General features: G+C 51.8%; 1 protein-coding gene across 1 annotated transcript in view; it reads right to left on the bottom strand.

Annotated features, from left to right (window-relative positions):
• Positions 1-12,947, bottom strand: part of STX1A (syntaxin 1A) — a gene marked incomplete at both ends in the record, with an annotated part of 71,812 nt that overhangs the window by 16,865 nt on the left and 42,000 nt on the right. Inside the window, one exon of the mRNA XM_082294606.1 lies at positions 140-214. Coding sequence (XP_082150732.1) covers positions 140-214 — 75 coding nt within the window. The remainder of the gene's footprint in view (positions 1-139; positions 215-12,947) is intronic.

Genomic DNA, 12,947 nt, shown 5'->3' with positions numbered 1-12,947 from the left:
AAATTCACAAAGGGCAAATTAAAGCACCTGGAGGGTGCAGCAGAGAGGAAAGGTGATGCCCATCCCTGAGAGTATTCCCAGCCTGGGACAGGAGTGCTCCAGGCAGAGCTCCGCAGCTCCATCACAGGCCAACACTCACTCTTTAGTTTGGAGCGCACTTTGTTCGCCGTCTTCTTTATATCAGACATCAGCTCTTCCAGCTCCTCCTTTGTTTCTGGGGAGAGAGGAAAGAGCAAACATGGATGTGCTGCAGAGACCAATAAAATCTGCTGCCCTGCAGAGCGTAGAGACCAGAGCTATGAGCACTTCAACCCCCTAACTGGAAGAATTTCCAACCCCTGACTGAGAACACTCCCATCCCCAGACTGAGAGCACTTCCACCCTCAGACTGGGAACACTTCCAACTCCAGACTGGGAGCACTTCCACCTCCACACTGGAAGCACTCCCATTTCCAGACTGGGAGAGCTCCCATCCATAGACTGGGAACATTCCACCCCCAGACTGAGAGCACTCTTGCCTCCAGACTGGGATAGCTCCCACCTCCAGACTGGGAGCACTCTTGCCCCTAGACTGGGAACATTCCCATATCTAGACTGGGAGAACTCCCACCTTCAGACTGGGAGCACTTCCACATCCAGACTGGGAGCACTCCCTCCTCATGCTCCGTGCTGGACTCTCCTTCCACTCCTGAGACCTCCAGCTGCTTCCAGCTCTGGGGCCCCAAGACAAGTGTTAAACTGAACAAGAGTGAGGTCAGGTTGGACATGGGGAAGAAATGTTGGACCATGAGGTTGGTGAGGCCCTGGCACAGGGTGCCCAGAGAAGCTGTGGCTGCCCCATCCCAGGAAGTGTCTGAGGCCAGGCTGGATGGGGCTTGGAGCAACCTGGAGTAGTGGAGGGTGTCCCTGCCCATGGCAGGGAGCTGGAACGAGATGACCTTTCAAAGTCCCTTCAAACCCAAACCATCTTGTGAATCTGTGATCACATACAGGTTCCTCTCCCAGAAACCAGCATGCCCTGAAAGAAGCCAGGATTTGCAGATGTGGCTCTCACCAACCTGTGCTTCAGGAACTGCCAGGCCCCCTGTACACAGCAGCCCCTGTACACAGCCCCATGCCCAGAATGCTGGGACCCAACTATAGTCTGCCAGTGCAGCTCTCCCTGCTGCCACCCCAACATTCCCTCTTGATTTTGATGAGATCAAGACTTAATTAAATAAAACTTTGTTTAATAGACCTGAGGCATATTGACTGACTCATGTCAATGGCATAATTAGAAAATCCTGATAATGGAAATGTGTTGGGGGAAGGTCCTGTCGTACTGGTGGCTGTACACATTCCCATCCCCGAGCTACAAGCTTCAGCACTACTAGGAAAAAAAGAGAAGGAACACATCTGTGAAGTCCTTCACCCCAGGGTATTTGCTGGAGAACAGGCACAAATGCAGTGACAGGAATAGGATATTTTCAGTTTGAGTTATCATTTAAGTGACTAGTTATTTTTTTTCTCCATTCTTAAGAAACTTGTAATAGTAAGAAATAAAGAAATAATAAGAAATTTAATACTAAGAAATTTCTTGAAAGAATTTGCAATAATAGGAAAATAATAAGCAATAATAAACTGTTAAAATAAGAAATTAATAACTGTAATAATAAGGAATTACTAATTATTTCTCAATAAAGAAATAAACCAGTGGGCTGAGTAACTCCTTGCAGCCATCCAGCCTGGGCAAGCAGACAAGGACCAGGAGTACTGAAGACAACAGGCTGCTACAGACATGGGGATGGTCTGGGAGTTGGGATTGTCCCCCTGGAAAGAGGAAAGCCAAAGTGGTTCCTACTGCTGTCTGAGACTACCCTGCAGGAGGGTGGAGAGAAGGTGGGGCCAGGTGTCCTGCTGGTCCTTGGAGGTGACTACTGATGCTTGGAGCTGCACAGGAAGAGGACAAGCAGTGCTGGACCAAGCAAAATGCAAATTCGATATTAAGAAGAAGAACAGTCATAAAGGCAGTCAAATACCAGATGCAGAGAGGCTGTGGGATGTGTGTCCTTATGGATATTCAGCACAAGGCTGGGTGAAAGGCTGAGCATTGGACCTGCTGGAGGGGATTGGCCAGGGGCCTCCAAGGTCCCTTCCCACCCATATCCACCTTCAATTCTATTGAACAATTTCACATAACTCTCTGCCATGTACTTTCCCTTCTCCCTGGCAATCCGGGCTGACGGATCTCCCCCTCTACTCTGTTCTTGTGAGACCTCACTTGCAGACCTGCTTCCAGCTCTGGAGTCCCCAGCCTAGGAAGGATGTGGAGCTACTGGAGCAAGTGCAGAGGAGACCACAGAAATGACCTGAGGGCTGGAGCCCCTCTGCTCTGGAGCCAGGCTGGGAGAGCTGGAGGTGTTCAGCCTGGAGAAGAAAAGGCTCTGGGGAGACCTTAGAGTCCCTTTCAGGGCCTAAAGGGGCTCCAGGAGAGCTGGAGAGGGACTTTGAACAAGGAATGCAGGGACAGAACAAGGGAGAATGGCTTCTGCACTGAGAGAGGGCAGGGTTAGATGGGAGAAAAGTAGATTCTTCCCTGTGAGGGTGGTGAGGTCCTGGCACAGAGTGCCCAGAGCAGCTGTGGTTGCCCCATCCCTGGAAGTGTCCAAGGCTGGACAGGGCTTGGAGCAACCTTGTCTAGTGGAAGGTGTCCCTGCCCATGGCAGGGTGATTAGATGATGAGATGAGATGGTATTTAAGGTCCCTTAACATTCTGTGATGCACTGCTGTGAAGCTGCCACTGAGGACAAGTGGTGAGTACAGTCCTGTGCTGGCCACTCAGGGAGCGGACAAGACTGCACGGATGGAAGGAGGGGACAGGGAATGGGGCCGGGTGCCTTCCCTCAAAATATTTCCAACTGAGCAGCATGGAGAGCACTCCTTCTGGCCTGATTTGAGTCACAGGCCATGTGAGGATTACTTGGCGGCCTGGCAAGCACAGGCTGCCCAGACAACTATTTTCACATCCACGGTGTCTGTTTAAGTGACTCACTCAGATCTGTTTAACCATTCACAGCAAGTGACATACAGCTATGGGAAGCTGAAGTACCACAACATTACTGTGCCACGGCCGGCCTCACTTCATGCCAGAGTGGCACTGAGGGGGCAGATGGGATGTTTCAGAGGATGAGTCAAGCTCCCCATACCCCACAGCCCACGTAGGATGTCTGCTCCATTCCCACTGGCACTGAGCACAGTGGGAGCAGAGATGTCCCCATGGCCACATGTCCCCACTGGGAGGGAGGAGGAGTCTTTGGTCCAAGGTCGAGTCTTATACCCTTGAGAAGCGCCAGGGCCTGCTGTGACCTGCCTGGGAGGGAGCCCAGGCAGTGCAGGGAGCAGGCAGGGGTGCAGGCAGGGGTGGGTAGTCTTTCTCCTCCCTCTGCCAACAGCTAGTGAGGCCCTCATCCGACAGAGAGCAGACAACCAGCCCAGGGTGGTAACACTGCAAGCAGGCAGGAGATGCAGGCAGGCAGGAACAGGTAGGCAAAAGCAGGTAGGAGCAGGTAGGAGGGGGCAGGAGCAGGCAGGCAGAAGCAAGCAGGTGCAAGCAGGAATAGGCAGGCAGGCAGGGACAGGTAGACAGGAGCAGGCAGGAGCAGGCAGGAAGAAGCAAGAAGGCCAGGAAGGAGCAGACAGGATCAAACAGGAGCAGGCAGGAGTAGGCAGAAGCAGAAGGGAGGAACAGGCATGAAGGCAGGAGCAGGCAGGAGCAGGCAGGAGCAGGAAGGAAGGCAGGAGTGGGCAGAAGAGCAGGCAGGTGCTGGCAGGCACAGCCCTCCACCCTTCACAGGTAGGTAAGTGCAGGCACTGCCGCTGTAGCTCTCTGGATATCACGGTGACAGTGACTTTGCACACAAGGTGCTCAGCCCTCGAGCTGCCTCACTCTTTGCTGGGACTAACAAACTTCACCTCGGCAACCTGCAAGTCTTTACTGACAACAACCAACCAACATCACCGAGAAAAGTGCAATTCCAAGCTAATTCCAAGCTGAGTTACCTGGTAAAGCTGGAAGGAATCTTTTTGGCAAAGACTTAGCTCTTTCAATAAAAAATTAAAGAAGATCCTGAGAACAGTTCCTTGAAGGAAATTTTAAAAAAATAAACCTTTCTTGTTTATCTTGGCACTTTCCTTAAGGGAATGTTGGGTATTTTTTAAAGGTGAATGCAAAGAGGAAGCACAGACCTGACAGCCCCACAATGATCTGGTCTCTGGGAGCAAATCATAAGGAATCCTTCCTAGGAACTCTATGGAAACATTTTCCATAGTCTTTCATGGCCTTAAAGCAATACAAATTAAATCTGTTTTAAAAGCCACTAGGCAGGAGATTGTCTAGAAAGGTCCTGCACCTGGGTCAGGGCAATCCCCAGTACCAGCACAGACTGGGGGATGGATGGATGGATGGATGGATGGATGGATGGATGGATGGATGGATGGAGAGCAGCTCTGTGGAGAAGGACTTTCCAGCTGAAGTCCCATTTGCCAAAAGAGATTTGGGATATCAGTGACCTCTGTGCCAAAGTGACCTTCAGTTCCCAAAGGCTGATGTTTATTCTTGGAAACAGAGCTCAGAGTTTCACATTGCAACTTATTCATTCAAGCTGTGGAAAACAAGAAGAAAAACATCAGATGCTGACTCAACCCTTTCCTAATTTTCTAGAATTTTTTTCAACTCTGACCAACACAACCATTTGCAGCAGGTATGACAGAATGGGGAGCAGACAGAGTGGGACAGGAGAGAACTGCTCAACCCCTGCTCCAAGCAGAGCCAGGCCTGTCCTTTCCATGCAGGTGCAACACAAGGAGCTCCAGCTGCCTGCCAAAGCTGTAGAAACATGGCAAAGTCATCCATCTGCCTTTGCCAGGAGCAGGGCATGGGAGATGACCAGTACTATCAGGAAGGACCAGCAGCCCCAGGATTTTTAACTTCCTGCATGCCAGGAACAAATCCTGTTCAAGGTGCAGCAGAGACACTGCCAGGGTTCAAGGTCAGTGCAAAATATCCAGGCTTTTACACAGGAGCAGAACAGAGATGATGCACAGAAGGGTCTGAAAAGCTTGTGGGATCCCCTGGGATGAAAGGTACACTCTGAAACACCTCATCCATCCACCCAGCTGTGTACTGGGGTGATCCACAACAGATTACATTGTAGCTTTTGACTTTTTACATCATTGAAAAGGAAGCAGGTGACATCACAGAATCCTAGAACCACAGAGTGGTTTGAGTTGGAAGGGACGTTAAAGATCATTCCAACCCCCTGCCATGGGCAGGGACACCTTCAACTAGACCAGGTTGCTCCAAACCCTGTCCAGTCTGGCCTTGGACACTTCCAGGGATGGGGCATTTAACTGAGTTCCTATAACATATTCACAGGTAATTAAAGGTGGTACCATCAGTGGAATTGCATTTATATAATAGCATTTGATACCAGTGGTGATGGATCCTGTTTCCCAAATTCTGAACTCTCAACATGATCTCCACAGGCTGTCAGACCAGTCCAATCACTGAGAAGGCCAGTGGCTGGACACTGGGGGTTTTCCACCAGTAACTGGGCTTTTAACACCAGAGTGGCCACGGGCAACCTCGCATCCCAAGCCCAGCACAGTCCTTCCACAGCCTGTCGCTGAGCTAGCTATCTCAAACACCTTCAGGATGTTCTCATTCTGTGGTCATCTTCCTCCAACTGTTCCTGATGCTCCAAACTAGCCTCTGAGCTGGTAAACTCCCACAGGAGGCCAATCTCAGGATGAAAGGAGAGCTGCACTATGTGCTAACCACAGAGTCACAGAATCATTAAGGTTGGGAAAGACATTCAAGATCAGCAAGTCCAACATTTGACCAAATACTACCATGTCCACTAAACCACAGCACTACACACCCAGTTGTTCACTTGAACACCCCCAGGGATGGTGACTCCACCACAGTCCTGGGACAAGACTTAACCACTCTTTCAGTGGAGAATTTTTTCCTAATATCCAACCTAAACCTCCCCTGGCACAACTTCAGGCTGTTTCCTCTTGTCTTGCCCCTTGTTCCCTGGGAGCTGAGCCTGATCCCCACCTGGCTCCTGTCAGGGAGTTGTAGAGAGTGAGAAGGTCCCCCCTGAGCTTCCTTTTCTCCAGACAGAGCTCCCCCAGCTCCCTCAGCTTCTCCTGGTGCTCCAGGCCCTTCCCCAGCGCCGTTCCCTTCTCTGGACACACTCCAGCCCCTTGATGTCTTTCTTGGAGTGAGCAGCCCAGAACTCAACACAGGATTTGAGGTGTGGGCTCACCAGTGCCCAGCACAGATGGATGGTCTCTGCCCTGGTACCACTATTGCTGGTAACAGCAGCTTCTTCTGCAGCCACTTGCTGGGTGTTTATAACCCAACAGCACAAATGAGGGGATCACAGTGCTCACACCAAATGACCTTGGTTTGGTGACAATCCCATGCAAGGGTGGCAGAGCAGAACCAGTGCAGCGCCTCACTCCAGTTTCTCTGTTTTCAGAGGAAGTTGTATTTCATTTTTTTTCCAATTAACACTAAAACACCACTGTTTTGAAAGTGAGGGGAAAAGGAGAGTCAAGCTAATGACATAATTAATGCCTGTACATTGACATGAGCTTGAACCCAACTACTGTAACAACACGGCTCCCAAAATCAGCTGCCCGTCCTGCCTGAAGAGGGCTCATGGAGCCTCACACTCAGCAGCAAACCCAGACCCACAGCTCATCTCCAGCATCCTTAGCCCAACACATCCCACACTGCTTTTCCAGCTTACAGCTCCACCGGAGCGGCTGTTGGGAAAGCAGGAGGTCACTGAGCTGGCAGGAAGCAGCAAGGATCAACAGCTCCAAGCACGGGGAGTTGAGGAGATCTTTTAATTAAAAGCAAGCAACTGGTCTGATGGAAGCCCTGATGGAAGCACAGGATCCGGTGAGCGCTGTGGGGGCGAGGGCAGATGGCTGCACCCCCAGGACTCATCCCACCTTCACGAGCAGCACCCAATTAAGACAGCAAAATTTATGCAAGCAAACAGCTGTGGATGGCTGCTCCCACCTGCTGCAAACATGCCCATCTGTCAGAGCTTCTCAGGCCTGCAGCACCATCCCCAAAGTTGTTCTCCTGGAGCAATTAACCGGCTGATGAATGAACACTTCCTTCCCTTTCCATGGCCTTCTTCTGTCTTCCCTATGGCTCTCCTCCAAGCCCTTCCATTCATCCTGTTAGCTCCAGGGCAGCACTAGAGAAATCAGTACCCTCCACTGCCTGCTCCCATTCTGCCTGGAGCCACATACAAACCCCTGTCAGCTCCAAGAGGGACACAGGTCACTTAAGAGGCAGTGCTGGAGCTCACAGGGACCGAAGCCACCCCAGCCCTCCCCCAGACACTGAGGGCACAGGTACCAACTAAAGCTCCTCAGCTCTATTTTTACAACACTGACTCCACTAATTGTCTTACCTTCTTTAGTTCTCCCAATTGAATTCCACTTCACATATTCCATTATTTTACTCAGAAGCAAGGTCGGTTTAATCAGTCAATAATTACCCAGCTCATTCCCTCTCTCTTTAAAATCGATGCTCTTCTACCTCCCAAGCTCCCAGTGCCTACCAGGTATGCCAGAAATTATTGGAAATCAACACTAATGGCAAAGGCATCATCTTACTCAGCTCCTGGAAAACCTCTCGATCAATACCTTCAGGTATCCTGAATCCAGCAGCGTTTATTTTTGGTATCGACTGTTTAGCAACAAACCGATTTACTGCTGGAATGTTGGAATTTAATCAATGTCAGATACACCATGTGTTTCCCAAAAAAAGAGAAGCGTTTCCCATATGTTTGTGTCTTTTCTGCATTATTCTCCCATTTTCCTTTATTAATGCACCAAAATGGTTGAGAGGTTCTGCTCTTCTTTAAGCACCTCGAGAAAATTTCAGTTTGTCCTTCAGGCCACTGCTGGGTGGGTTTTCTGGCTCCCTGTGACTCCCAGCTCCAGTTTCTGTGACACTGGGAGAGGGTGGGAAAATATTCTCCTCCTCACCACGTATGGGAGAACAGAGACGAATGTAAATCCATGGCAAGGGAAAGTTCAAGAGTGGGAGGTACAAAGAAGAGGTAAGAAACACTGAGGCATACAGGGAGGACAAAGTGTTTTAAATTTGTTCTGTGAGCACTTGATATCAAGGAGCAAGATAGGACCATCCAGATGACTGAGTGTCCCTGGTACTGAGACCTGCCCCAAGGGGTCCTTCTCCCAGGCTGTAACAAAGATATTTCACACTTCATGCAAACAAATCTTTCTTGCAGGTCTGAGGAACATAAACTAGGCTGAATTTGGGATCACAGACAGCAACTGCAATTCTCTAGTGTTTTAACTGGTCTCGTAACAGAGATGTCTGGAGCAATTAAATAATTCCTTTTTGTCCCAAGCTTTAATCACAGGATCATGGACTCACAGGGTGGTTTGGGCTGTAAGGGACCTTCAAAGATCATCCAGTACAACCCATTACCATGGGTGGGGACACCTTTCACTAGACCAGGTTGCTCCAAGCCCCGTGCAATCTGGCCTTAAACACTTCCAGGGATGGGGCAACCACTGCTTCTCTGGGCAACCTGGGCCAGAACCTCATGGTCTGACATTTCTTCCCCATGTCCAACCTGACTCCACCCTCAGTTCAACACCATTGTCCTGTGCTGGGACCCCAGAGGTAGAGGCAGCTCCAGGGTGTCTCAGGAGAGTGGAGCAGAGAGGGAGCATCCCCTCCCTCCCCTGCTGCCCACACTGCTGGGGATGAGCCCAGGAGACACTTGGCTTTCTGTGCTGCCAGTGCCCATCGCTGGGTCACGTCCCATTTGTCACTCCCCAGAATCCTCCAGTCCTTCTCTGCAGGGTGTTCTCCATCCACCCCTTCATCTCTCCAGCCTTCCCCCAATCTGCACTGGCACTGGGGATTGCCCTGACCCAAGTGCAGGACATTGCTTTTGGCCTAGTTGAAGTCCATGAAGCTCTCATGCTTTTGGCAACTTTATTCCTGATACTTCAGTATCCTAAGGCACTTTACCCATCCCTCCCCAGGTCCCAGGACACACCACAGCTCTTTTCAAAATCAGACACACCCCAAATGCTGTATCTAAATTGTTCCAGATGAGAGAGTGAGTCTGTGCCCATGAGGGGCCCTATGATTGAGCATCCTGAAGGATGGGGAAGAAGGAGGGCCTGATGGAGGGACTGCATCCAGCACAGGAGGGAGGAAAGTCCTTCACCCCTGCACAAGGTGATGCAGATCACACAGAGTGAGCCCATTTGGACAGAGAGACACAGGGCTTTGTGCAGAAAGGAAGCCAGCTGAGGAATTGTGGAAAGGTTATTTTTAGAGTTGTACATTTCCATGACAAAGAGCAAGTATTACCTCTGGCTGAAAACCTTTTATAGCATTGGCAGAAAAAACTGACCAGAAGTAGTTCTACCTCCCAGAGCTTCAGCTGGGAGCGTGCTTGAGATGCTGCTGTTGGTACCCAAAGCAGCAAGTGTGAAATAAAGGCTCAAAATGCACGCACACAGTTCAGACACCTGAACCTGCCAAATCCAGACTTTTTTCCTCAAAAACAAAAGGCACGCAGGGGTGGTTTATATTTTTAAACACTGACCAAAGTGCAGGGAACTGTGTGATTTAATTCAAATTGTCAGGTCTCAGCGAGGACAACACACAGGCAGGTCACAGTAGCTAGGAAGGGCTTTAAGGACATCCTGCAGCCACTGTCAGCTGCAGCCATCATCCCTGCACAGTGGCTGTCTGGCAGCTTCTTCAGACTCCATCAACTCATGGAAATGGGATAGCCCAAAATTTCAATTTGGAAGGAAGGTACAGCCCACAGTCTGCCCTGTAAATTTGAGCAATCCAAATGGCTCATTCTCAGGGAAAGGTCGAAAAGGGGAAAAAATCCACCTCACAGTGCTGGGTACTTGTTCAAGGATCTTTTCCGTATAGCCACAGACTTGCAGGGTGGTTTGGGCTGGAAAGGACCTTAAAACTCATCTCATTCCAATCCCCTGGTATGGGCAGGGACACCCTCCACTGGACCAGGTTGCTCTAAGCCCCGTCCAATCTGGTTTTGAGCATTTCCAAGGATGGGGCAGCCACAGCTGCTCTGGGCAACCTGTGCCAGGGCCTCACCACCCTCATGGTACAACATTTCTTCCTTATGTCCAGCCCAAAATTTATTGCAAGGCAGAGTTTGGTCCATCCATCTCCACCAGCACTCAGGTCTCCAAACACAGGAGTGAGCCAGCTCCATGCCTGCATGTGAGATACTCGTGCTGGACCCTCTTCCATGATCCCTGTCCCAAGGCTGACTCGCTGCCTTCTATCTTTCACCTGTTAATTTACTGAAATCAGAAACAACTTGTTCCTGATGCAGCTCTGGAGCAGAAAACACACCTGCCACTGGCTGGGGACCTCCCTCCCCCAGCAGAGTGAACAACTGGCAGCCTCTGACCAGTCCCCTCAGCACACAGCTCTACCCAGTGCCTCCCCATCCATTGACCCTGCACTCTCCAGGCGCTGCTTCGGAGCTGTGTGCCATGGGAGTCCCATGCCACGTGGGCTTGTGTGCTGTGGGAGCTGTGTGCTGTGGGAACTGTAGAAGCCATGTGCTGCGGGAGCTGCAGGAGGTGTGCGGGATAGGAGGCGTGCACTGTGAGAGTTGCACGTTTTGGGAGCTGTGTGGGAACTTTATGCCAAAGGAGCCATGTGCAATGGGAACTACACATCGTGGGAGCTGTGTGGGAGCCAAGTGGTGTGGGAGGTCTGTACCATGAGAGCAGTCTGCCATGGGACCCATATGCTGTGGGAGCCATGTGCAATGGGAGCTGTGTGCCATAGGAGCCATGTGCCAAAGGAGCTGTGTGCTGTGGGAGATCTGTGCCATAGGAGTCATGTGCCACAGGAATTGTGTGCCACTGGAGCTGTGGGCCATAAGAGTTCTGTGCCATGAGAGCTCTATGCCACAGGAGCCGTGTGCCATGGGAGCTCTGTGCTGTGTGAGCCATGTGCCATAGGAGCCATGTGCCATAGGAGCCATGTGCTCTGGGATCTCTGTGCCATGGGAGCCACAAGCATTGGCAGCCATGTGTCACAGGAGCTGTGTGCTGCGTGAGCCATGTGCTGTGGGAGCTCTGTGCTGTGGGAGCTGTGTGCCATGGGAGCTGTGTGCCACAGGAGCTGTGTGCCATAGGAGCTGTGTGCCACAGGAGCTGTGTGCCATAGGAGCTGTGTGCTGTGGGAGCTCTGTGCTGTGGGAGCTCTGTGCTGTGGGAGCTGTGTGCCATAGGAGCTGTGTGCCATGGGAGCTGTGTGCCATAGGAGCTGTGTGCCATAGGAGCTGTGTGCCACAGGAGCTGTGTGCCATAGGAGCTGTGTGCTGTGGGAGCTGTGTGCCGTGGGAGCTGTGTGCCATAGGAGCTGTGTGCCATGGGAGCTGTGTGCCATAGGAGCTGTGTGCCATAGGAGCTGTGTGCCATAGGAGCTGTGTGCTGTGGGAGCTGTGTGCTGTGGGAGCTGTGTGCCGTGGGAGCTGTGTGCCATGGGAGCTGTGTGCTGTGGGAGCTGTGTGCCATTGGAGCTGTGTGCCATAGGAGCTGTGTGCTGTGGGAGCTGTGTGCTGTGGGAGCTGTGTGCCATTGGAGCTGTGTGCCATTGGAGCTGTGTGCCACAGGAGCTGTGTGCTGTGGGAGCTGTGTGCCACAGGAGCTGTGTGCCATAGGAGCTGTGTGCTGTGGGAGCTGTGTGCCATAGGAGCTGTGTGCCATAGGAGCTGTGTGCCATGGGAGCTGTGTGCTGTGGGAGCTGTGTGCCATAGGAGCTGTGTGCTGTGGGAGCTGTGTGCCGTGGGATCTGTGTGCCATAGGAGCTGTGTGCTGTAGGAGCTGTGTGCCGTGGGAGCTGTGTGCCATTGGAGCTGTGTGCCACAGGAGCTGTGTGCTGTGGGAGCTGTGTGCCATAGGAGCTGTGTGCTGTGGGAGCTGTGTGCCATGGGAGCTGTGTGCCATAGGAGCTGTGTGCTGTGGGAGCTGTGTGCTGTGGGAGCTGTGTGCCATTGGAGCTGTGTGCCATTGGAGCTGTGTGCCACAGGAGCTGTGTGCTGTGGGAGCTGTGTGCCACAGGAGCTGTGTGCCATAGGAGCTGTGTGCTGTGGGAGCTGTGTGCCATAGGAGCTGTGTGCCACAGGAGCTGTGTGCCATGGGAGCTGTGTGCTGTGGGAGCTGTGTGCCACAGGAGCTGTGTGCCATAGGAGCTGTGTGCTGTGGGAGCTGTGTGCCATAGGAGCTGTGTGCCACAGGAGCTGTGTGCCATAGGAGCTGTGTGCCATGGGAGCTGTGTGCCATTGGAGCTGTGTGCCATAGGAGCTGTGTGCTGTGGGAGGTGTGTGGCAGCCGTGAACCACACAAGCCACACGCATCAGTACCCGTGGCCGTGGCCAGCAGTGCCGACGTGCTCCTCAGCACACTCGCTCCAGCCTCCCACTCCTCCCTAGCGCAAGCGTCAGCTGCCAGCGTCACTGCCGTGTCATCAGCTGCCTTTTCCACAGTGCTCATTAATTCATTGGAGGGGAAATCTCCCCTCCAATGGAGGAGGGCACAGGGAATCCCAAAAGCAAGCAGACCTTGCTTTCTTGCTGGTTCACCACCCCAGTTTTTCCACAGTGTCGTTGCTCTGTGCTCTCTCTGCAGGGCAGGTGACCTCTGACGGAGGGAGGGAGGGGGGGAGAAAACCTAAACATGTCTTCAACAATAAAGATGAAATCACACAACTGGAATGAACAGAAAATAACAGAGACACTACAAATTCCTGCAAAAGAATGCAAGGATATGCTTGTGCTGGATAGGAAGAGGGGGGAAACAGGATGGATGCAGGTCTGGCATTGCAC

Source organism: Coloeus monedula (assembly GCF_965178545.1).
Source record: "Coloeus monedula genome assembly, chromosome: 20".
NCBI classification, from domain to species: Eukaryota; Metazoa; Chordata; class Aves; order Passeriformes; family Corvidae; genus Coloeus; species Coloeus monedula.
This window is presented reverse-complemented; position numbering and strand designations above follow the sequence as displayed.